This window comes from Balaenoptera borealis, assembly GCF_965194805.1.
Source record: "Balaenoptera borealis genome assembly, chromosome: 1".
In the NCBI taxonomy this organism is placed as follows: Eukaryota; Metazoa; Chordata; class Mammalia; order Artiodactyla; family Balaenopteridae; genus Balaenoptera; species Balaenoptera borealis.
This window is the reverse complement of record NC_138860.1, coordinates 103,886,522-103,913,041: the sequence shown is the minus strand read 5'-3', so window position 1 is coordinate 103,913,041 and position 26,520 is coordinate 103,886,522. Positions and strand designations below refer to the sequence as shown.

General features: G+C 31.3%; 1 protein-coding gene across 1 annotated transcript in view; it reads right to left on the bottom strand.

The window, feature by feature from the left end:
- The window catches only part of COL11A1 (collagen type XI alpha 1 chain), a 208,477-nt gene that overhangs the window by 19,520 nt on the left and 162,437 nt on the right, over nt 1–26,520 (bottom strand). The window contains exons 47-57 of the mRNA XM_082382788.1: nt 23,052–23,105; nt 21,519–21,572; nt 20,247–20,300; nt 14,951–15,004; nt 14,242–14,349; nt 13,898–13,951; nt 13,207–13,260; nt 12,125–12,178; nt 1,054–1,107; nt 810–917; nt 283–336 (exon numbers count right to left, since the gene is read on the bottom strand). Of these exons, the coding sequence (XP_082238914.1) occupies nt 283–336; nt 810–917; nt 1,054–1,107; nt 12,125–12,178; nt 13,207–13,260; nt 13,898–13,951; nt 14,242–14,349; nt 14,951–15,004; nt 20,247–20,300; nt 21,519–21,572; nt 23,052–23,105 (702 nt within the window). The remainder of the gene's footprint in view (nt 1–282; nt 337–809; nt 918–1,053; nt 1,108–12,124; nt 12,179–13,206; nt 13,261–13,897; nt 13,952–14,241; nt 14,350–14,950; nt 15,005–20,246; nt 20,301–21,518; nt 21,573–23,051; nt 23,106–26,520) is intronic.

The following is a 26,520-nucleotide window of genomic DNA, read 5'->3' as shown; positions in this document are numbered from 1 at the left end:
ACATTTGGAAAAGAACTGTCCGGGCCATTAGTGGCATTTTATTCAGAATGGAAATTTTTTTTCATCCATTGGACATAAGAAAGGAAAGATCTTCTGATCAAGGGCATATTTTCCAAATAACTTATCAGTTAGGATTACTTTTCTCTTTTTAGGTCTGAGTAATACGCTTCCTTGAATACTGTACAGAATATAAACCAATTTATAAGATGAAATTTCAGGAATTCTAGCTTATAAATAATTTCATTTCTGTAATTCTAAACAACAGAAAAAGGTGCTACTCACCATAGGACCAGGTGGCCCATCTTGGCCTGCAGCTCCAGGGAGACCTTGTTCTCCCTGTGGAAGAAAAAACATGATTGATTTTTTTAATTAACAAAAGCAGACATATTTTTTCTTTATTCTAATTTTGGTAATACGAAAAAGAAAGAAAGCAAACATCACCTATGAATTCCATCACGTGGAGGACATCTACAAATATCGTAAGCAATTTTTGAGTCTTTTTACTTTCTGTGTATGTGTCTACATGCACATACATACACACGCACAGATGGATGGATGCGTGTATAAAAATTATACGCCTTTGAGATCTCAGTGTTTAGTTTTCTATTCTACCTTTAGAAGTTAGAATTTCACCATGAACTTATTAAATAAATGACATACTTAAATATTCTAAGGGTCTCTGACTTTATTACATAATATTTACTGCACACAATTTATAAAATAATGCTGACATAAATATTTTCATTCATAATTTTTCTTAGAAATAAGACATTATTTTCAAAATGACATCTTTCAGCACAGATGCTCACCACAGGGCCAGGGATGCCCCGAAGACCCTCTGGACCAGGCTTTCCAGCAGGTCCCTGAGGACCAACTGGGCCAGTTTTTCCTGGAGGACCTTCAGCTCCTGCTTCTCCCTGTTAGAAAATAAAATATGTGAATGCATTAATAATGAAAAAAGACATTTTATTATTTTATTAAAAGTACTGAAATAGATGTTGTCCAGCGTACACGTGAGTTTTTCAAACATAATACCTGTAATGTATATTTTACCTTAGCACCTTTTTCACCTTGTCTTCCCTCTGCACCTGCAGCTCCAGGAGGACCCTATAAACATAAAATTGCGTTTAAAATATATATAACATATAAAAGTAATGCAACTGAAGACTTATTTACAAATACCCCAGTTTATTTTGTTAAAGAGTCTAATAAATTGTGACTTTCTATAGCAATTTAGTTTAAAACACTGAGAAAACTCAAAACCCTTTTTATGTACAAATTTTAGTTAGAATATATTTTTTTTAAAGATTTATTGATTGATTGATTGATTAATTGATTGATTGCTCTGTTGGGTCTTCGTTTCTGTGCTAGGGCTTTCTCTAGTTGCGGCAAGCGGGGGCCACTCTTCATCGCGATGCGCGGGCCTCTCACTATCGCGGCCTCTCTTGCTGCGGAGCACAGGCTCCAGACGCGCAGGCTCAGTAATTGTGGCTCATGGGCCTAGTTGCTCCGCGGCATGTGGGATCCTCCCAGACCAGGGCTCGAACCCGTGTCCCCTGCATTGGCAGGCAGACTCTCAACCACTGCGCCACCAGGGAAGCCCAAGTTAGAATATTAAAAACAAATGAAGCACAGATTGAGTAGAATACAGATAATCACATCATATCAATGTAAGGAAACAATAAAGATAAAAAATTTAGAGAAATGCTGATGACTTAGTCACCCTTAGTGTGTTAAATACTCAGATATCATTTATTTTGTTGTATAATTAGGAAGTAATTGAAGGTTTCAGATTTCACTTCCATCATTATATGTGTTTTTAAGATTGGCTCCTTTCTTAACCTTAGAAGATCCATACATTATACATTTTCATAAGATCATGTTCAAACTGGAAAAGTACAAAATTTAAAATCTTTTCATTCTCTGGAACTATGTAATTCACATAATTAAGTGGCATAAAAAATAGTATGACTTTAAAAAACCTAGTATTAGAGAAAAAGCAGGAAAAAAATCTTCATACTCCATATGTCATTCAAAAATTTAAGAAGATATTCTGGTATTTGCATAACTTTTGTATATCTGCATGGATTGCTATGGAAAAATGCTAATTATTATATGTAAATTATATATAATTTATATACATTTAAAGCTTTTCATAATACTGCTCCATATATATATATATATATATATATATATATATATATATTTTACTCTATCTTTGTGAGGTATCTGTCTCCCTATTTCTCTTTAGTTTTAGCTAAATAAATAATGATTAATTTAGCTAAATAAATAATTTAGCTAAATAATTAATGATTAATTTAGCTAAATAATAATGATTAATTTAGCTAAATAAATAATTAATGATTAATAAATAATCAATTATTAGTATTTTTGAACTTCAGTTCTTTCATCCATAAAATGTTATTAATACAAATTCTCTTGCTATAGAATTGTTGTTAAATTTAAATGATGTAACACATGAAAAAATATTTTGTGAACTTCCAGTAGAGCAGTATCAAATACAGGAATGGAATCTGAAGCTTAAGAGCCTAAAGCCAGGATTCAGACTTCCTGGATTCAAATCCTGGCTCTGCCATCAACAAGCTTTGTGATCTTTGGCAAGTTACACACCCTGTGAGTGATTCAGTTTACTTCTCTGCAAAATGTGGATCATAACAGTAGCTATCTCCCAGCATCATCATGAGAATTCAATGAGTTGGTAAATGTAAATGGTGTAAAAAAGTACCTGAGACATAAAGAACACTACAAATATTAGTTATTTTATTATTATGACTAAAATTATTAGATATTGTTATTCTATATAAATTCTATTATTTTACAAATACTTTTCACCATGTTGGCAACCTAAGAGTCAGGTCAAACAAAACTGACTTTCAAAATACATTTAGAGACACCATGTCAACAACTTACTTTTTTCCATACATCCTGTCTATAACACCTGAAAAATATGAACTCCATGTATGAAACTACTTGTTTTAACTAGAAAATTGAAAGTCAGCTAAACGATCCTGTAATATATAGTCAGATCTTGAAATCTGACATTCAAATTTCCTTCTTACATTCTCTTAGCCATTTGTGAAATATAAAACTTGACATTTCTAATCTTTGTAATAAACATGTAGAAAGGAATCAGTTACATTACATAACATATAATATTCAAGGTATCAAAGAAAACAACTATTTTTCAAGCTAGAAATATGTTATAATTCCCACTGTGTCTAAATTTTGTTCCTACTCATTATACTAGGTCATTGGTATTTTCACTTATGGCGTCTCAAATCAACACAAGCAGGGCACTTTGTTTGATAGTCCAATACAATAAGAGTGCTTTTGGCCTCTTACTGTGGTGGGCTACACAATATATATACTCATAATAAATTCATTCTAAGACATAAAAAATTTATAATTGTATTATAAAATATTTATTTCATTCCACTACTTAATTGATTGTTATTATTACTTAACAAACATTAAGATTCAATCTGAATCTTAACTGTGCTGAAAATTTCTACACAAGTTCAGACATAAGGATAGAAAGTTTAAAAAAGAAACTTAATGATCTCTAGGAAATTGTATTTCATTTTTCCCCAGACTCTCTTGTTTTCCATTTGTTTACTTCAATTTTTGTTATGAATTGTGCTCAAAATCATCAACTGAGATTGAGGTTGGAATTTGGGGAGAGTAGCAGAAACAGTGTTAATTGGTGAAAATAAGGTGAGGCAGGATGACTTTCTCTCTTTCAGATGCTATATTAATATTCTAATGGTGGATATACGTTAGTCTTTCATATGGTCTTTTAAATCCATATTTAAAATGGGTATCAGGCACTTCATCAAACTCAGAGTTCTGTGAACTCATTTATCTCTGAGAGAGTCAATGAATATATCATTAGTAATTATCTTCTCAATATCATCACTATAACTTCATATATTATTAGGCATTCATTGCGCCTCGACCCAAAGATAAGAAGTGCATACATAAATCCTGTAAGCAGTCTCTTGAGGCAGCAACAATTTGTTAACAATAATATAGGCATTAAAACTTAAGTGTATCTTTTGAATTTCATACTATTTATGCAAGAGGATTTCTGTAGAGAAGCATAAGCTTCAAATATTTCTTAGTGTTAAAGAGTTGAGTCATTTTGGTGTGCAGATGGTAACTATACTTATTGCGGTGATTATTTTGTAATGTATAAAAAATACATTTTTGGTGTGATGGTTAAAGTATTCCTATTCAAATTGGGTAAAACAGCCATAATGACTATAATTTGGGGAATAGAAATTATGAGATTCAACTGAATAATGGGCTTTTCTTTATTCTATGAAGATTTTTCCGTAAACTAATGACATAAAGGTATGGGGTATTAACTTCAAGATTTCAATTACACATATGAACTTTATAGTATAGAAGATTTATAAATATCTAGCTTTAGGAAAAGCAAGTCATCAACTGTCTAAAATGTAACAAAAATATTGCTTTTACTGCAAGGTAGAAAAGAAAATCTGAGTTTGAAGAGCCTAGAGAATTAAACACAAGTAAACTACAACATGGCCACAAAATTGTGATTCAATAAAACATTTCTTCATCCCAAAAGGATTTCTTTCCTCTTTGAATGAATGCCTGATGTTTATCATTGGAAATCCACATTAAATGGTTTTACTCTGTTCTTTATCTCATTTTTCCCATTTTCATTTATTCCTTATATTTTTTCCAGATGGCACAGATTTTTTTAAGAAAAACTAGGATGAAAACAGATAACACACTTTTTTTAAAGAGAATAGGAAATTCCCTTTAAAAAAAGCTGAACAATGCCTATGGACAAATTCTTGTTTTAGTCATTTCTTTCTCATATATCTGCATAAGCAGAGAGGCAAGGACTTAATATAGTGAATTACTTCCTGTATTATCACGAAGTAATGAGTGTTCTGATTGGAAAATGCCTTGTAAAACATGAAAATAAAATAAGCTTTGGTTAATTTTCCACCAGTAATCACCGTTACATGAGATTTTCCTTGCTATGAGAAATATACTTTATATAAAATACACAGTATAATCCTCTCTCCACTATTCACATTTTATAGTATTATTCTACAATTTGCCCATTCTTCCATACATGTTGCAAATAGTTGTCTTCCTTATATGTCAGAAATGTGCTGTGCATGGAGAATACAAAAAAAAAAAAAAAAAAAAAGTGAAACCCTAAGGAGTTCACAAAGTTTAGTTATGAAGACAGACAACAAAATTAACAAATACAGTACATTGTAAAACACACAAAGATGAAGTAGGTGTACAAAATAGGTACACTGATCTAGTTAGGCAGTAGGGAAAGCTTTCCTAAGAACCTAATATCTGATCTTAATCTTAGTGTGGGTAGATATGGGAGGGATGTTTCCTTCTAATCTGACCATCCACATTCATGCATAAAGGCATAGGGATGGAAAGAATACATATATGGTATATATGGGCGTATATAGTAGGTTAAAGCTTCCTTTGTATTTCGATTAATTAATAATATCAGTTATTGTTTTAATTTTTTATTGTAAATTTTCTTTTGGCAAATGAGATGGGACTCCTTAAAATTCCATTTAATATATGCATTTTCAGGTTAGGTTTAAATCTTTTTAGTCATCTCTAGATTTTTTTTCAGTAAAAGGGCTTTGAACTAGTTCTTGGTTTCAAACCGCTATGATAACCTGAGTATTAAAATTCCATGACTTACTGATATAAACTGTACAATCTTCTAGTGCCTCAAGGAAATATACATTTATTCTCAAGTATTAAAATGCATGACAGAATGTACATGTACTACAAATGTCAACTTAATTTCCCTACTTGTTCAATAACTGTTAGAATGTTGTTTCTCAGTATCACTGCCACTCGCAACATTCTGACCAATATTCTATTGGGAAGGTTTATTATCATTTATTTGTAAGAGTCACTCAAGGAAAAAAGTGATAATACTTTTCAATACATTTCTATTCATTGCTACTTCTGCTATGAGATGCTATAGAAAAATTGTTATTGGTCCTTTTCTGTTGTTCCAATGTAGCAAAACAAAGGATAAGAGAAATGTTAATTTCCACAAAATACATACAAAGCTTACTTAAAATTATGCTTTCTAGATGAACTAAAGGGAAATAAATGGTAAGGCAATTCTGTATTCAATTAAGTCGTAAGTGTGTAGACCAGATATTATAATTATTGTATAGCAATGTTTTTTGCTGTTTCCACAAGGGTGATATTAAATTGATTCCTGCATCAAAGACATTGCTGCCTGTTGGCTGAATGCAAAGCTTGGTGAAGACAGAATTCTCCTCATCAGCTACAATTCACAAAATTCACTCTGCACCATATCCCTTTAGGCTCAGGAGCTTTGTGTTCACCCAGTGCATAAACAAAGTGACCTCACAGACATACAATAAAGTTCCCAAGTACTTCCTTCGAACTCATTTTAATCACATTATTATCTCTCAAACTAGTTCTAAATCCCTGTTGCTTGGCAAATCCATTTTATTAAAATTATATGCAGTCATCATGAATTTAATGCTCTGTTTTTTGGCAATAGTTCTCATAGGAAATTCCTTTACAGTTTACGCTACATGATTTTACATCAGCTTACACCAAATAAATAAATAATACAAATTTGTATCCATCTCAACAGAATCACAGTATTCTATACTTCAAAAATGCAATTAATTATGAAGTTACTATGAATTTATTGCTAATAAACTTTCATCTCAATTTATACAACTCAGAAATTAGAAGAAAATGTCTTTATCTTCTCTGTATATTTTATTTAATATGTTTGTTTTGTTTGTAAATGATGGCATAATTCAAAACCTCTATTTAACTCCTTAAGAAGAGCATCCACTCTTTGAACTCTTGATAAATCGAGATATTAGATGTAGTGGTTTAAATATACATTTTTATTAATTTAGTCTTCACTCCAGCATGGAATATTAGTTATTTTGCCTACTCTATAAATGAGAAAACTGAGACTCAAAGAAATTAACTTATTCTAAGTTGTATTTATAAGTAGCAAAGCAAGAATTTGAAACCAGGTCTATTTGATTCTAATGCAACAGCATTCGGGACTAGTTTGTGCTGATAGTTAGCTATGAAGAGTGTCAGTTTACAGGCTGAGAAAGACCTAAGTAAATAATTTGTATTTCTATTTTTTCACCTAAGCCATCTTTTTTTTTTTTTTTTTAGGTTAAGGTAGAGCTCTTGACTAGTTTGGTTGTTTGTAATTCAAAAGAATGCAAGCATTAATTGCTACTGTTAAATCAGAGCAAATTATAGCTTTAGTAATAAGATTGTTGACACTAATCTTTACACCATTAAAATATATTTTACTCTTCTAAAGAAAAAAGATTATTGTGTAAAACAGAGAAAGCCAATTAAACCTGCCAATCTATCCAATCCTAATACAGAACACAATTTAACACATTATGTTAAATATCGTTCAGGTTAGATTTAATGATGCCACATTTTAAAAGAAGAAAACTTGCATAATACTGCTCAGTTGGGCTGACCTAAGGTTGATTCTTCTGCTACATCAAAATGGATGTAAATAGCTTTGTAAGCAATGCATAGTCATCACAATTCTCATATCATTAAAAATTCATAGATACAAAGTCTTCTAATTTTGTTTACAAAATGACTAGAGTGGAATAAAAATAGCTTATTATATACATAAAAGTTGTTTTTTAAAATGGGAGGCTAGAACATCTCTAAAATTTTTGATGAGATTATTTTTAAATAATCTCATCAAAAATCAGAAAGGCAGCACTCCACTATAGAATTTGCTAATAATGAAAAGGATGATCCAGGGAATGAATCAGTTAATTACTTTAATATCTAAGAGTCTCAGCATACAAACGTATAACTTCCTACATGTCACTTGCAACTACTGTAACCCTCTTTCTCCCAGAGAAATAACTACCATTCTGAATTTAATGAATCATTGCCTTCATTTATTTAATCACTTTTACCACTTATGTTTGAATGCTAAAAAACATGTTTTTATTTTTTTGCATATTATATAAATGAAATTATATATCTTCTCCTGGTCAACTCTACATATATTTTCTTCTTAACATCAGGTGTTTGAGATTCATCTTTGTTGATTCACACATCTGCAATACAATATTTTCATTGCCATACAAAATTTCAGTTTATGCCTATCTCAGTACACTTATTTTTTCTACATGTGTATCTTGGTAAAGATGTATAAGATATCATCCAGAGTATGTACCTAGGAATGGAATTACAAGATAGTAGGGAAAGTTCATTGTTAAATTCTGCTAGGTAATAATGAACAATTCCTAAAGCAGTTGTACCAGTTAGCTCACAATAGCTGTTTATGATAATCCCCATTATTTTCTTTTTGAAAAACATCGTTTCCAACATTTGGTTTGTCAGACTTAAATTTTCATCAATTTATAGATGTAAGTGGTATCTCTGCGTCATTTTTAACACACGTTTCCCTAACTTCTCCACATCTTTTTACGTGTTTGTGGAACATTTGTATAAAATACCTTTCCATGCCTTTTGCTAATTTTTGTCTATGTTTTATGCTTTTCTTCTTACTTTGTCAGATACACTTAGATACTCTGGAAAATTTTTCGTTGCAAGCTTTCTGTATGTTAAAAGTATTTTATCCTGATTCGATCTTTTCTTTTCAATGTCTTTTCAGTATTTTTAGATAATCAAAAACTTTTCACTGTAATATATTTTATACACCAACTTTTCCATTCTGATCATACCTATGTGACCAGAATTTATAACCAGAGGTCATAAATTTATTCTCCACTAATCTTTGCTAAAATATTCCAAAGTTTCCTTTTCATATTTAAGATTGTAATTCAACTAGAATTATTTTTTGTGAATGGAGAAATGTAAAGTCCAACTTTATTTTTTCATATAGATATTCAACTGCCCCAGCAAAATATATTCAATAATCTTTTATCCATTGATCTGCAGTGTCTAATTTGACACAAATGAAGTTACTGTATATTTGTAAGCCTTTTCTAGGCTCTCTCTTCACTGAGACCATTTGTCTATATATCTATAGAGAAGTTCAATTATAAATTTACTAACACATTATCTTAATTTCTTATTTTATATCCATCTCATTGATGCATATAAACATATTTTGATTTTTTCAAGATATTTTATTCCTTTTAATCAAGAGAGTCTATCAAGAGAGTCTGTCTAGTTAGAAATACTGACAGGAAAGAGTAATGTGATTTTTCTACTCTCTAATTTTCTATTTAAATTTAAAGAATAAATTTACCAATTAAACTTGCAATTTACTAATACCATGTAATCTTAAATTTGATTGAAAAAAATCATTGGTTATTATTTATGTTCTTAAAGCAACAAACTACTAAAATTTGTTGATCGTATACTTATGTTCTTGTTAATATACTATTAATATGTTATATATTATACAGTGTACTAGATAGTATATTATAATTATTTCTAATCTGTGAAAAATATAACCTTATTCTATTATAAAGAGAAAAGAATTAAAAATCAGGGATTAACGTTTTTACATTATACCACATTTGAGCAGCAAATGCAGAAGTCCAATTAAGGTGTGAATGGATAGAAATGCAAATACATGGACTTTCCACTACCCAACACTGTCTCATTGTTACAGAACAGAATATAATCTAAATATCTATATATCTGTGTTGACGGTCCTATGACATTTTTTCAATTCTAGAATCGAGTGGAGGTCTTTCTAGAAGTTTGTTTCAGTTATTCATTAGAAGTATAATTGTTGATAATTACACATTCTAAAGTATTCAGCACAAATATTTTAGAAACTCTCTGCTATTATAAAGATGAAAAGCGTGTTACATTATATTAGCAAGGTTTAAAAATTAGTAAATGTGGATGGAAATATTTTGAAAGTTCGTAATAGTGTCAACAGGGTCAACATTAACTATTGTGCTGAAATACTTTCATATATAGCTTAATAGATTTAAGATTTTTTTAATAGTTTTGTTATACATTTGTATGTAAATTTGGAGTCACATATTAATCTAAAGGAGGTATCTGATATACTGGTTCACACCTAAGTGCCTCCCCTTTTCTTGCATGTTTCTATTCATACTCCCTAGTAAATTGTTTATATTTATTTACTTTTTTTAAATTTCAAAATCATTCAGTTTTCAAAATGAGTAAGCCACATGATCCACCACTGTCTCGCTAAAGAAATTAATTCATTCCCTAACTCTGTCACATATTAAAAGAATACATCCCAAATAGCAAATGGTACGTAGTTGAACTTATCAAAGATTGTAAGTGAACAATCTGTTTTGACATATTTTAAAATAAAACTGAACTATATAGCACTTGCTGAGAATTTGCTTTGGATAATGGAATGAGCTGAGAAGCTGCCAGTAGATGTTAATAAAATATTCAAAATATATTTTTATATAGTTCCTCCTTTTCCAGTAGTTACAATTTGAAGGAAGGTTTAATTCCCTCTGCATCAAAAGCATAATAACTTATACCTATATAAGATGATAATTTTGTGCTTATAATAACTATTCAATAACTATTTCATAACTAAAGACTAACACTCTAACATTATTATGTGAATACGTATTATTTTTGTTTTATATGAGTTACCTTATAAATCCTAGGTATAGTAGGCCCTCCCTGAGAAGCAATATAAGTAACTTGCCTAAGGAAATACAGGTAATAAATGGTAGAGCTGGGTTAAAAGTCAGGTAGTATGACTTCACTGACTTATTAACCACTGCATTAAATAGCCTTCCATCATTTGACTGGGAGAAAGACAAAAATGATTTTATGTTTTCTCAGGAAAGATTTCCACCAATTTTCAAAGACATTTTATATAAGTATTCTTCTGAAAGGTCTGAAATAATAGAACAGATATTCATCCATTTGGAAAGTTTTAAGAACATTCAGACTGTAGGCAAAAACAGGCAACAGATCTCAACATCATGTTACACTTTGCAATTACTTTCTAAGAATAACAGCCCAATGGTTGTTTTGGGATATGTTTCTTTTTCTATCAAGATTATGCTTTTGGGCTGCTGACAAAAAGAAAACAAACAAACAAAATAATAATATTAATAATAATAATGAGAAAGAGGAAGAGGAGGAGAAAAGTAAAAAAGGCACTTGGGTCAGTGAGAAGAAAATTGTATTCAGAGAAAATATTTACTATAAACTAAGGTCATTTCCAGCAAAGAGAAGTGTTTGCTTGTAAATGTTGACTCAATTTATGTGTTGAGAGACAGAATTAAAACCTGTCACACTCTGTGTATAGGAAGATGTGTAGTGTGTAAATTCTCCTAAGATAAAGCTACCATTAGAAAACCAGAGTGGCCCCAATTGCTCTGTGTCTTTGGATTACTAAAGGGGAAATGAGCCTAAGAAATATATTTTAATGTTGACCAAATATTTTGTTCATGGATAGGTTGGAAAATAGACTAAAGGAGGTTCAGGAGAACACTGTGTATTAATAGAAGTGCTGCAAGAGGCAGGTCAACAGGATTGTTTTATTATAAAAACAGTATAATAGTGGGAAAAAGGCAGTAAAGCAAATCTCCTAGGGTCCACTGTAGCCAATATTTTGAACAAGACCTTTATATTTTACTATAGCTCTTTCTTAAAATCCTATCAGAGTAGTTTGACAGTGTAAAGCAATCTAACATTATATGCTGATTCCTGAGCTCATTCTACTGATACTGCATTCAGGTTTCTATAACATTTTCAACAAGCACTGGAGTTTAGACAATTCATCTCCTTGTAGGATACCATGAGCTGAAATTCAGGGTATCAGCAGAGTCTTTTATAAGAGCCTATGGCATTTGTACAGCGGAGACCTAAGCACAGAGAAGTGGGAAACGATTTTTCATTGTGACAGATTAAACCTGTCAATTAAATTGTGTTCTACTTTAATAAGTATTTTGACAAATTTAAGAAATCACTCTCTAGGACATAAGCTTTTCAGCACCATTATAATGCGCTGCCTACAGCTTACAAATATGATATAAATTTATACACACAATGGATAATGAGTAGATGTTTCAAATAAAGAATTTAAAAAACTTACTCTCTTTCCAGGAGGACCTGGTGGGCCAGCCTCACCAGATGGGCCAGGAGGACCCTAAAAAATGTGAAAAATACCTTTTAAGCAATTGGGTATTATTTTATGGCTCCCAGCACTGTTCAAAATCTGGACTGAAGCCAACCTGTTTCTTCATTTCTCCACATCTATCTTTCCTGGAAAATCTTAGCCCTATTTCAGATACCTAAACTTCTTCCAGATATCTATAATTCGAGCTGGTAAATTCATATGGAAAACTTCTTCACAGCTGGAAAAAAGTGAGTCGAATTCCTTCTATTTAAAACTGTTTTTTTAAAGTGCTAGTTTATATCTGACAAGCATCCAATAGATGTACTAATTAATAGAATTATATGGTTAATAATTCTACGCATATCACATACATCTGTGAACCATAAATCTATTACCTCTAATTTCATCTTGTGCAACACTAGCATTTTATTCCAAGGAGTACACAACATGCTGGGATATGACCCACAAGTCTTATCTACACAGAATAAGTCTATATCTCTTTGACTGCAAATATCCAGTGGGTATGGCTCTAGAGACAAAGTTATGTTAAGAGTGCAGTTTGTCTTTGACTCCTACTTAAGTCAGTGCCCTCCTTTACTTCCTCCCTAAATAAACTTATGTGGTCAAAGCCCCCTACTGCATTTCCCAAATTAAAAATAAAAAAGAGTCCAAAAATGCTGAGTTCATTCCGGTTAGTAATTGAAGTAATTCATGCTAATAATAGGCTGATAACCTAGTTTTCTTCATTTAATTCTTACTTGTGTTTTTAAAATGACTTTCCACTTAACACAGTTGGAGAGATAGTTCAATGTAATATAATATGACAAAATCACTAGTATGATATGACTACAGTTTTTATTATGAAGGCTTTGATGATATTTCTTAAATCACATCAAGTAAGAAATGTTCCATGTAACACTGACTTTAAACTGGAATTCAAATATACCTGAATATGTACACACATAGCTATGCTTTTGGAAGTGTAATTATTTCTGATTATTTCTTTAAAATATCTTGAGACTATGCAAAGATTGAATAAAAATAGTGCGCTTACTTACCGGTTGTCCAGGATCTCCATCTTCACCCTTGTCACCACCAACACCATCCTGACCCTATAATGCGCAATAGAAAATGAACCCAGGTATTTCTCACTATTAATTAACTTTTATCAGAAAAAAATGATATGATGTACCATCTTAGTCCTTAAGAAAAATTATTACCAGGTAAACAAAAGTATTATTATATTCTTTCAGTTGTTTTTTTTAAGGATTATGGTATCTCTCTTTCCATAAAATGTATGAAATTGCTATGATATCAAATTTAAAATATAGTATGCTCTTAATATAAGGAAAGGGGAGGATGTAATTAGTATAGAAAGACAGTGCATCCTTTAACCATGAACAAATATGGTGCAGTTTGAGACAGAATTTGCATTTTAGAATGGACTGAGGTAAAAGCAAAAATCTTGTAACTTTGCAATGATAGTAATGCGGCTACTCAGATAATTAGTATGTACAACTCAACAAAGTCTGGAAAACTAACCCAATGAAGAGATAATAATAATCATGCAGCACAAGTCTGATAGTCTCCAAATGTATGAATTTTTATTCTGGTAGTTGTGATTACAGTTTACATCTTCCTTTTATTCCTATTTTTGGGGATCCACAGAAGTAATTAAGACTTTTCTTTAATTATTATCTGGGAACAATCCCCAGCAAAATAATTCCTTTGTTTTTCTATGATACTTACTGCAGGGCCAGGTTCCCCAGGGGGACCAGGATCTCCAGGAAAACCAACAGGACCCTAAAATAATGTTTTTAAAGGAAAGGAAATAAATGAAAAATTTTTATAAAGTCATGATATTCTGAAATTTAAGAGATAAAAGTCATGGTAAAACCATATGAGAATATCTCTCTTCTGCTAGAAAATTTTTTAAAAATGAAATGAATTGAGAATGCTTATGAATACATCAAACGATGAAAAGTCAGCTTCACCAGCTATGGGCCAAAGTCTCATGATTTCTAGTCTTTCTACGAAGAGCTTCAAGTGGCTTTGACATAGATGCCACTTTAAAGAGGACCAAGGTCACTTACCGGGTTACCCTTAGGGCCATCGTCACCTGATGGTCCTTTAGCACCAGGAGGTCCAGCAGCACCCGGTGGACCAGCTTCTCCTTTCTCTCCTCTTTCTCCTTTGGGACCCTACACAACGTAAGAAAAAGAAGGATTATCTTACAAGCTTTAAATCAGTTTCTTAACCTTAGCATACGAGGTCAGACAATACTCTGCTGTGGGAGCTTGTCTCATGCGTTGCAAGATGTTTAACAGCATTCAGGTCTCTTTTACTTGGATGCCAGCAGCTACCATTCCTCCAAGTGTGATAACCAAAAATGTCTCCAGACATTGCCAAATGTTTCCTGGGAGTGAAATTCACTCTCAGTTTAAACCAATCTAAATTAGAATAATATAATGCTAATACAGTTCATAAATGTTTACTCGATGTAGCAGGGTTTGCTGGTTTCTTTTGTGGACAGTCCACCAAAGATATATGCAATAAACAGCTTATAGTTCTAATGTTCTAACTTATGCTAATGTAATTTTTTTTCAGTTTCTGTGTGAATCAAAATATGCAGAGGATAGGCAAAATTATTGAACAAAAAGGCTCTGCATTGGTGATGATTCTTAACGGGTTGGAAAGTGAAAAGAACTGAATCACAGCTAGGAGTTAAGTTACATGTTTAAAATACTCTGAAAGAAATATCTGATCCATAACACACTACATTGAAAATAAGCCAGCACTTACGCCTGTGCCTGCTTCCCCAGGAGGCCCTGGGTTCCCTGCTTCTCCAGGCTCACCCTATAAAGAAGAGATCAAAAGAGTATCATAGCACAGAAACAATGTTTCACATTTGTAAAACTTCCTTCAATGATGACCATGACACTTTAAACTAGCCCTTAACTCATTATATTATTTAAAAGGCAGCGGACAACTTAGGCAGCGGACAACTTTGATAAAAAGAATAAACTTTTCCTATTACTGACCTTAATACTTTTATTTCTCAAGTGGGGAGATAGAACTGGATAAGCTGGATGCTACAATTCTCATCAGTTAGTTAATACCCAGAGCATTAACCCAAGTTACCACCAAACCACACAAAACAGACATTTGCATGTTTCCTAAAAATCGTGTATTTGTGTTGCATCAATATTCATATTATAATTAAGTTTATGGATTAAACAATTTAAAATGTTTTGTACTAAAATATGAATTTACTTTAATAATCAAACAATTTCATAGTATTTTGATAATCCTATAAAATTTAGTTAGTAGAGGTCTAAAGAGGTCTAAAGTAGAGCTATAAATAAATACAAAAACACTATTTATAAGATACACATAGATACTTAGATACTAATTAAAACTGCTCCGTTTGAGGATATATATTGGTAGTCTTTATGATCTCCATGTATAAATGTGGATGGCTATTTTATGGCTCAGTGCAATAATAAATAAACCTCCTAGCCTAGTAGGCTTCCCTTATGAAAGTCTGTTACTAACTCTTCGCACTTAGAAATGCATACAAACATAATATTCGGTTCAAGTAATCATCCAAGTGAAGTAATACAATACATTCATGTACCATGTTTCTATACAAAATCAGTAGTACTAGAAACTCTGAAGTGAAAATTGTTCTAAATTTTTTAAAAATGTGAGGCCTGAATTTTCTTTAATTTTTAGCTCAGCTATTTCCAATATTCCTGGCACAGACCCACTGCTCATAAATTTGTTTGAAATGTATTATATTAAATATAAACATAATTCCAGGGGAGAGACTATTTTGTGTACATAATTTCTTATTCTTTGAGAATATGCACATACTTTAACTTCTTGAATTATCTGCATAATGAGGGAAGATATCAAGTACTTTCTAAGCATTCATTAGTATTATTATGTGTAAATTATTTTTTCTCTCAAGTAAGTAGCAAATATTTCCAATTATCTTGAATAAACTTTACAAGTAAAGTATTGCATTTTCATTATTTTCAAAGCAATGAATCATTCATCTATCCCAGTATGATGGAAAAATATGCAAGTGATATTTTTATGAGTCATTATTCACATCTTTGAAAAAAACTTAAGCAGTTTGCCATTCAAATCAACTGTAAAATGTCCATATTAAATTCTTTATATATGGAATATATATAGTATACTGCATAACCTCAGTTAGATGTGAAATTTAAAATAGCCAAACTCACACAAGCAGAGAGTAGAATGGTGGTCACCAGGGGTTGGAGAGTGGGGGCCATGGGGAAATGTTGGTTAAAGTGTACAAAATTTCAGATACTCAAGATGAATAAGTTCTGGAGATCTAATATATAGCAATATGACTATAATTAACAATATTGTATTGTGTGCTTGAAATTTGCTAACAGGGTAGATCTTAAGTTTTCTCATCACACAACCAAAAAATGGTAACTCTGTGAGTTGATGAATATGTTAATTAGCTTGAGTGTGGGCATTATTTCACAATGTGACATGTATCAAAATATCAATTATATGCCTTAAAAGTACACAATTTTTATTTGTCAACTATACCTCAATAAAGCTAGGGAAAAAGGAAATACAGGAAATCTATTGACTATGTACAAAATGTTTTCATATGTACCACATTAACTCATAGTGCTACCATAAGAGTTAGAACTAGAAGGGAAATAACTGCATATTTTGTGTTTTTTATTAATCTGTGTATTTTGTTGTTCCCCTTTAATCCCTGTCCACTATAAAGTTAAACTAGATTCTGAAATGATTCCATTTGTTTATTTTTTTTTATGAGGGAAATAATAGGTGGTGAAGAGACAGGATTAAATAATTGTCAAAAAATAGTACAGATTAACCTATTTGCAAAGCAGTAATAGAGACACAGACATGGAGAACAAATGTATGGACACCAAGAGGGGAAAGGGGGGGGTGGTGGGATAAATTGGGAGATTGCGATTGACATATATAAACTACTATGTATAAAACAAATAACTAATGAGAACCTACTGTATAGCACGGGGGGAAAAAAAGAAGGTACAATCTATTTGTAGGATATATATTAAATTAATCTTAAAAATGCATTCCAACATACAGTAGGTGCAGACAAATACTGTTTGACTCCACTTATACGAGGTACCTAGAATAGTCAAATTCATAGAATCAGAAAGTACATTGGTAGATGCCAAGGGTCAGGGGGTAAGGGGAGTAGGGAGGGAGAATGGGGAGTCAGTGTTTAAAGGGGACAGAGTTTCAGTTTAGGGAGGTGAAAAATTCGGGAGATGGATGATGGTGAGAGTTGCACAACAATGTGAGCGCACTTAGTGCCACTGAACTGTACAGTTAAATATGGTTAAAATAGTATGTTTTATATTATGTGACTTTTACCACAATAAAAAACATTAAAAAAAATTTAAAGACAAATTTTTACTACAAAGTCTCTTCATTTTGAGAGCAATGCATTAATATTAATTTCTCTAATATATATATGAAAATTACCTTTTTTGAGTATTAGAGATAAGTGTGCACAATATAAATAGCAATTACTTAAGATGAAATTAATATTAAATCTATAAAGGTCTCATTTAAAATCTTTGGAAAGGGGATGGGACAAAATCACAAGGAAAGAAATAAAACACTGTAACAAGACTACATTATACAAATTAAATATCTCTAGTATCAATGAGGCTATACCATGTTTATTCTAAGTAATAATAATTGATTTAAATACAATAATATAAATTCTATGAAGAGTATTGGCATATAAAGGAGGTGCTAGTTTATACATTTATTATTACTTATCATGTAACTATTTTATCCCATTCTATAGTGCACTTGTTAAGATTAAAGCCCCCTTCAGAAGGGACAGCAAATTACTCCGTATGCCTAAAGTCATAACAGATGTACTCATTCTTAAGGTAATATCCTGATCTGTCTCCTTGTTTTGAAGAAAACACTAAAGTACAAAATCTATCAATAGCAAATATATATTATATGGAAAACAAGTTAAACTTATTTAAGCAAAGTGCAGCATGACTAAAGTATCTTAGTTTCTCTTTTCTTTTTTTCATTGAATTAGTGACTGGGAATAAATTTTCCAAAATAGAAACGGGGAAGAATTCAAACCAAATCAGAGTTGATGTCAAAAATCTGTAATCTGCATCAAAGTATATTACCCTAGATTCTGAAGAAAAAAATAAAATTAGGGTTTCATTTCTATCCTGCTGTCACATAGAAACTTTTTTAAACAGAGAAAAAATAAAACTCTGTTTTTTTAGTATAACAAATTTAGATTCAGGTATGTTTTAATTGTAAGAAGTCGAACGCCATCCTGATTGACTGAATCATTCTGTGAAGATTCAAAATTGGCCAAGTATTACCAGATAGGCTTTAAACAAATGGAAACAGTATGGAAAAGAAGTTCCCCAAAACTCCAAACATCTGGCATCCATGTTTATCTTCAAGGGTAGCACAGAGGATAAAACCATAAAAGAAGCAACTAAAGCACTTAAAACTTTTCCCACTGCACACACACAAAAGCTGTAGGAAACAAGTATAATAAGCTGAAAAGACTATTAAATGGTTTTAGAATTTGCTATATCGGCAAAAAACTAAAATTAGAGGCTAGTTCTCACAACTATCTGGTCAGTATTAGAGCCGAAAGAGGATGACGCAAAGGGAAGAAAGAGGAAAGCTGTGGGCCATCTTCATCAGTCTACTACTATGATACCATTAGACACCAGGCCTCTCTTCTGCTATTCTTTCTATGACAACTGAATTCAACAAAAAAGTTCTTTCAATTACACTCTCAACTTATCTGCATTTTTCAACACAAAACTTTAAATTTAAGAACATAAACCAAGAGTTGGTCAATCAAAAAAACTAGACCGTTTATGCAGTAAGAATTAGATAATAACTTTCAAATATTTCTAATTTAGTAATTAAGAAACTATATAATAGTTGATCATATAAAATTAATTATAATCAAAATACTAGAATGTGGGTATTGAGAAGAAATAAACACCAAAATACTAGGTTCTCAACCTACTACATTTCTTTTTCTGAGGGCCAAATACTTTGATTAAGATAAATGAATGAGTATAAGATATGATATGTCAAAATTTTTGAGACTAAACAACAGAATCATTTTTATGATTAGGATAAGTCTATACTTTTGATATTTATTAACAAAACTGAAGCAAACTCAGGAAATTTCTAAGTTTTTTTTCACTGCATAATATTTTATCGTATGACATTTAATTTTCATCCCTCAAAACTGGTAAATTATTTTTTAAATAAAGCAAATAACAATGTTAATTTTCTTGAAAATTCTTTTAAGAAATGAGAATGAATGCATAAATAACAAATCAGAGGATCATTTTGACACTTTCATAAAAAGGAAGAGCAGATATTTTTAAATAAAATCATGTTCATGAAAAAAAGAAGCTATTCTGAGCCCAGATATTATGGCACATGCCAACTATTTTGAAAAGTGCCAAAGACAGGTCATAGTATTAGTAATGAAAATATAACTCCAAATATGACGAACTGAATGATTAATTCTTTTGTAATATGAAGGATTCTTTTTTTGCTTTTAAGTCAGTTACATCTGTTTTCGCTTTTAAGTCAGTTACCAATCTCTTCTATTTTCAATAATGAATGGTTACTGGAGACACAGTCTAGTGAAACTTACGTGGGTTAGAGTGGATCCTGATTTAGTCCCTTTCTAATAACAAAACCTTAATGGAATTACTGAAATTCTCTACGATTCAGCTCACTCAGCCTAAAAATGTGGGTAATAATAATGCCATCATCATGGAGTGGCTGTGTTGATTAAAGTAAATAATCCACTGCTCAGCACAATACCTGTCAATCAAAAATGTGATATCTCTAAATCACTTTTTCTTTAATTATTTAACTGTTAGAGTAGATGAGCTGTAGTTCATATAACTATGTGTAAAATACTTAGAAAGACAGAACTATTAAAAGCACGTCTAATACTAGTTAATATTGTCAAATTCCTCAATTCTCGCTGTTTCAAACTGTCTATCACTGCATTCCTTACCTTTTCTCCAACACCACCAACTGAACCAATGGATCCCGGGGGTCCTTGTGGTCCCTGTAGTATAGGAAAAGGAATACAGTTATCCTTGCTCTTATAATAAAATACATAATCAAAAATATATGTCCAGTTGTTCTCAAAGGGAGAGAAATATTATGCAAGAATATTCCAAGTCATTTGAAAGATGAGACAAAATGATGAACTTTCAAATTTACTGGATAGCAAATAATTTAATTATACTAAATTGATTTTCAAATTCACCAGAATTTTGAAGATAAGGTAGGAGACTTTCCAACTCTAGTCATGTCAGTTGATACTTGGAACATAATTTCAATCTCTCTGCCTATTGAAGAGATCAGATTTAGAGGATGATTTTATAGATTTTTTTAGTGGATCAAAATATGACTCTGGTTACGAATTATGTAATCCATGCAAAAAACAATATAAATCATCAACCTTTAAATTACATAGGGAGAATTAAAACCTAAAAGCATTTCTAGTACATCTGTGTCTAATCTATTTTACCCAGTTCTGGTCTGCCAAAATTAAAAGCAGGAATAATAGAAGAGCAATAAAGACAAGAATAAATGACTTTTCTTTGTGAAAAGGGAAAGTCAAATGGAAACAGAACATCAAAGCCTATAAATTTGTTAATGGTAACAGTAAGATAAATACGGCATTACATTCCTGTAATATTGGAACAGTCAGTCAACAATTAAGCTTGGGGGAGGAAAGCTTTATACAGTTGAGAGGAAACATTTTTTACATGGTAAGAGGTGCACATATTACTCTGACATATTTTATAGAAAGAAAATACAAAATACAAAACTTTTAGATAGTAGATGCATAAATAAAGGCTGTTTGGAGTACAGACCTAGGCTAGTACAATCAAGCCAATTACAATCATCTCCTCAAGCAATTGTAAAAGATAAAGGTTAAATTGGAAACAATTCAGCAACGTTGTACAGTTATTATGTGCAAGACAGTGTGCTGAACTGAACAATGCAGTTCTTAGAGCTAGTATTTCTCACTCACCAATAAATATTAATATATATTGACTGTAAATTTTGTACCTATATTATATTTGTGAGGCTTAGCTCCCTACAAAGCCTTTCTTTTCCTGTAAAATAAAATGGAGTGAGTAAATGATCCTTGAGCTCTTGTTCACTTAAACATTTAACAGGAGTGTAATTGTCTCCATTATATCTTGACACTACCTGCTATTAAATAATATCTATATAACTTCAAAATAATTAACATATTTCACAGTCTTACATCAGCTCCATTGGGACCTTGAGGACCTCTGGGGCCTGGAGGACCAGGTGGACCCTGTAAGAGATGAATATTAAGGTCTATGAAGACTAAACTCAAATGCATTTCTGATATTTCATTTTGTGATTAAGAAAACTAAAAGAAGTTTCAGCCTGCAAAATCATAGTCAGTGAAGCATATCAGGGTTATAAGTCATTTGTGATGGATACAACATCGTGTTAGCAAATGATTATTTACACATAGCTATGGGGAAATTAGAACTGCAGGAAGAACAATTTAATTAAAAATTAGAAAAGTCTGTTGTTACTATCTGGTACAATGAAGTCATACAGCTAGAAATATTTTAGGCTAGAATATGTTAGAATGTTAGAGTATAAAAGGAACATAAACTTTGAAGAGGAAATGGTGCTTGAGTAGATTTAGAATTCATTAATTCCATATTTTTATTTGTATATTTTTGTTTTGTTTTTTATGTCAGCTCTCATGTTACATATGCTAGAATTGGAATAAGATTAACTATTTAGCTGTCTTCCTCAAACAAAGGGTTTCTCTCTTGGTTGTGCTTTAAGATTACCTTGGGGCACTTTTTATAAAATACTGGTGGCCAGAACCCCTTACTTCAAGAATTTATTAATGATTCAGGGAACTATAGCAAGCATATTTAGAGAGGAGTTTGCTATGTAAGTGATGCTGTTTGAGGTATTAATTAGTTATTTGAATCAGCAATATTTATGTTCTCAGTTTTTAAGTTTATTGTAATAAGAATAACTTCTTATTTGAAGAAAATGAAATCTAACATTCAAATATAAAAATATCAAAATACGTATTCTGAAGGAAGCAAAATTTGGGGGCAATGTTTATTGAAGGGAAAGAGCAATTAGGAAATGTATTCATTACATTTCATTATAGATTTCAATGACATTGGCTAATTGTTTCCTTAACCAAGGTAGTGCTCAATCAACAAATATATGTATTTCAAGTTTTTAGTTGAATTATTAGACTTAAACTTAGAGGAGAAAGCCAGAATCAATAAATGCAAATTTTTATGTTATAGCATTCTAAGACAGAATTCCTTATTAAATTAAGAATTTGTTTCAAAGTACAATTAATTTTTAATACTGTGTTAACATTTGCTAATTATCTAAATCCTGTGTAACTATTATCTATTATTTACCTGTTTCACATCAAAGTCCAGAGCTAAAGACTAATAAATAACTGAAGCGTGGCAGTTTATATACACTTCAACAATAAATACACATTGAAATAAAAAATATATAACAATACATCAACCAAAGAATACCATATATGTATAAAACACTACTCCAAAGTGAGAAAGAGAAAAGATAGAGAATTAGTCAAGACTTGGGGGGGAGACTTCAATAGCGGCAGATGCTAGTTTGGGTGAGAATCAGGGAGGCATCAATCTGAAAAGTCATAGTCTTTAGGGCTACTTTGTTCATACTAATAAACCTTAAGAAAGATGTTAATAATGTGGAAATTCACAGCATACATCAATTCTAAAACATAAAAACTTACCATGGGACCAACATCCCCATTTTCACCTTTTTCACCAGGTGGGCCTGGCAGACCCTAAGAAGATATAGTAGAAAACAATAAAAGTCATTCATGTATTTTAAAAACATATATTTGGCTAATTTCTAATACAGAATTAAAAATTAAATATAAGTTAAATAAGAACATGGAAATTGAGTCAAACTATCATTTGTCAAAATACTTATAATGCAAATATTGACTACATATGATGGAATCTTATATCTACATTCACTAATAAAATTTATGCTTTGCATAATATACTGTTTGATTTCAGTTACAAGAACTAAGCACATTATTTGGTCTGGGAATTTATGAATACTAAATCATTTTCTCCATCTTTTATGAGTAGTATATGGAACTACCATTGTAAAAATTTTTTGGAAAAATCTTGTCCCAAATTATTTTAAATCACCTTATCCAGAAAGGATTTTATAGCTAGGTATAGTCAAAACTCTTTCAAAAATAAATATTCCATCCAATATATATCCAGGGTTACAAATATCTTCTGAACTTTTTTTTTTTTAAATTAATAGACTTTTTTTTTTTTTTTAAGTATTTGTTTATTTATTTATTTATAGCTGTGTTGGGTCTTCGTTTCTGTGCGAGGGCTTTCTCTAATTGTGGCAAGCGGGGGCCACTCTTCATCGCGGTGCGCGGGCCTCTCACTATTGCGGCCTCTCTTGTTGCGGAGCACAGGTTCCAGACGCGCAGGCTCAGTAGTTGTGGCTCACGGGCCCAGTTGCTCCGCGGCATGTGGGCTCTTCCCAGACCAGGGCTCGAACCCGTGTCCCCTGCATTGGCAGGCAGATTCTCAACCACTGCGCCACCAGGGAAGCCCTCTTCTGAACTTTTGATCTGTTAATTCCACTTCTGAATCTTAAAAACTCATAGGCCATGAGATCTGATATATTACACTTCCTTTATTCTCTCAATCCATTTCCTTTACATTCATTTGCAGTGTAAGTGCTTTAGGAGAGGTTTTGTGCTACTGAATAAACTCAGAGCAGCTGCACACAAATTTCACCTGGCCCCGTCTTTACGGAAAAATTATTTTACTTCCTCTTGCTCTTCCTGACTAGTTCCTCCATGCAGAGCTGTTTATATTTCCTCTTTCATATCACAATGATACTTTGTACATATTCAAATGTACACTTAAAAACACAATTATACCAGTTGTTTACATACTTATCCTCACTGGGCAGTGCTATTTCAGGTGTCAATTATTTATCTCTAACAATAAGCAGAGGACCAGGGAAAAACTGAGATTTTAATAAAATGTTGAATTTATGATGAATGAATGAATTCTAAGAAAATAAATCAACAGGAAATGCTACATGCAATAAGATGTTTCTTGTAACACTAGCTATGATAGTTAAAATTCTCAATTATTCCAGATGTTAAATCATAAGAAAACATAGTTAAATAAATTTGGTTTTATAAACTAATGGAATATTATAAGACTATAATTATGATACTAATATTCTAAATATGAATAATGTTTATGATAAGTATTAAATACAAATATAAATAAATGTATACTATAAATTTAACTGTGAAATATGTATTAAAATAGGTATGATGACTATTGGACAGAAATAGTAAAAGTGGTAATAGGTTTTAATATGGTAGAATTATGGATTGTTTTAATTTTTAAAATGTTTTTGGGGTTACCATTACGTATATAAATCATACATTTTATACATATTTAAACGTTTTTACAATAGCATGTCAGATATAATCTATTTAAGAAATAAAAAATACACACTACATAAGCTCTACATTTCTACTGATATTTTAGTAAAGTTATTGACTTGGTCCTACACACAGTGGCTACAAAGTATTTGACTAAAACCCACAGTAATAAATATATTTTACTTATTACCTAGTAAACATGCACATGTAAAATAGCTGAAACATGGGTTTCAAAAAGCAATACTTACCTTGAATGGATTGATGATGATCTTTGATATTTTTATTCTATTTTACCTTATCCTGTTATATTTCATTTTTTAATGCTGGTAATAACCCACTAAATTGTTTTTGTGACCTACTAATTCCATATGACTCTCAGTTTGGAGAGAGGGTACTTTACCGAGTATATTTGTAAACATTTTTTAATGTTCCATATATTCATTTTTATGAGGAAATCTTAATTACTGATTTATAATGAACAACATATACCAGAATGTCATTTGTTTTTTCTCATATATCAGTCAGATGTCTAGGAAAATAGCCTATCGTATGTACTTCCCAAATAGTTATCGTCATCTGATGCTAGCTTCTAGAATTACTAGAGAAGTTCCTAGTAAGTTTCCTCGGAGGAAAGAGCCAGGTAGTGTTTCTGATTTTAGCCTGCTTAAAAATTGTTTGAAAGAGATCCCTAAAATTTTAGTTTCCAAGATCCACAACCTAAGAGATTCTAATTCATTGATGGAGCACATGAACTCAAATTCTTAACAGACAAGTAGATTTTTAACACAGATCAAATAAACATTTCAGTTTAAGTCCATTTCCTTAAGTAGTAAGCATTACAGCTTAAACATAAGTAAGTTCTTATAAACACTGTATAAATTAACAATCACATTCCTTATCTTCTGTACAGGTTTCCACCACTTTTAGTACAGAGTGCATCTGATTTAGTACAGAGTGCATCCCCAAATTGAATGGAATATAAATATTCGCTCATAGTTGTCTTTTATTTCTATAACAAGCCCAGTCTGCATTTCCATCTTTTATTTGCACATATGATTATTCCTAATATTAGTTCAATAGAAACCTTCCAATAGAAAAATATTTAAATATTTATTTTTTTATGAAGTTTGATTATAGTTCGAGTTAAGACAGAATGTTCTTCTTATTAAAATTAATAGAAACATAATGAGTCAAATTCTCTTGTTGCAGGAACTAAACGTGCAAAATTGCACTCCAGTGTTAATCAGTTTTCACATGTCCTACCTCTTTCCTAGGGAGTAATTTATGCATGGAGAGACTCTTTTAAGGTCTGTCAATTTAAAATCATTTACTACATAAGTGATGAAATAAAAAAATGAATTCAGGCCAAGAACTCTCATTCTATATGTCTCCTTCATATGCAGACAAATAGTAAACATAGAAATGAAAATTCAAGTCATTTAAACAGAATATTAGATTATTATTATTTTTGTCTATTATAATTGCTAATATCTATTCTGCCATGAAGACTCAATTAAAGGATGCAGATGTGATTGTGAACATGTTAATTACATTAGCATCTTTTCAGATTCCTGATTTAAAGAGGTAGTTGTGGGAAAAATATAATCAATTTTTCAGGGAACTGATTTATTGACTCATCCTTATCAAAGAGGACATTTCTTACTCTGTGGGAATGAAGACTTTTTTAATATAATATCTTGTAAATATAAGCTACAAGGCATCTTTTTTAATCATGATAACTAAATTTCTAAATTACAAC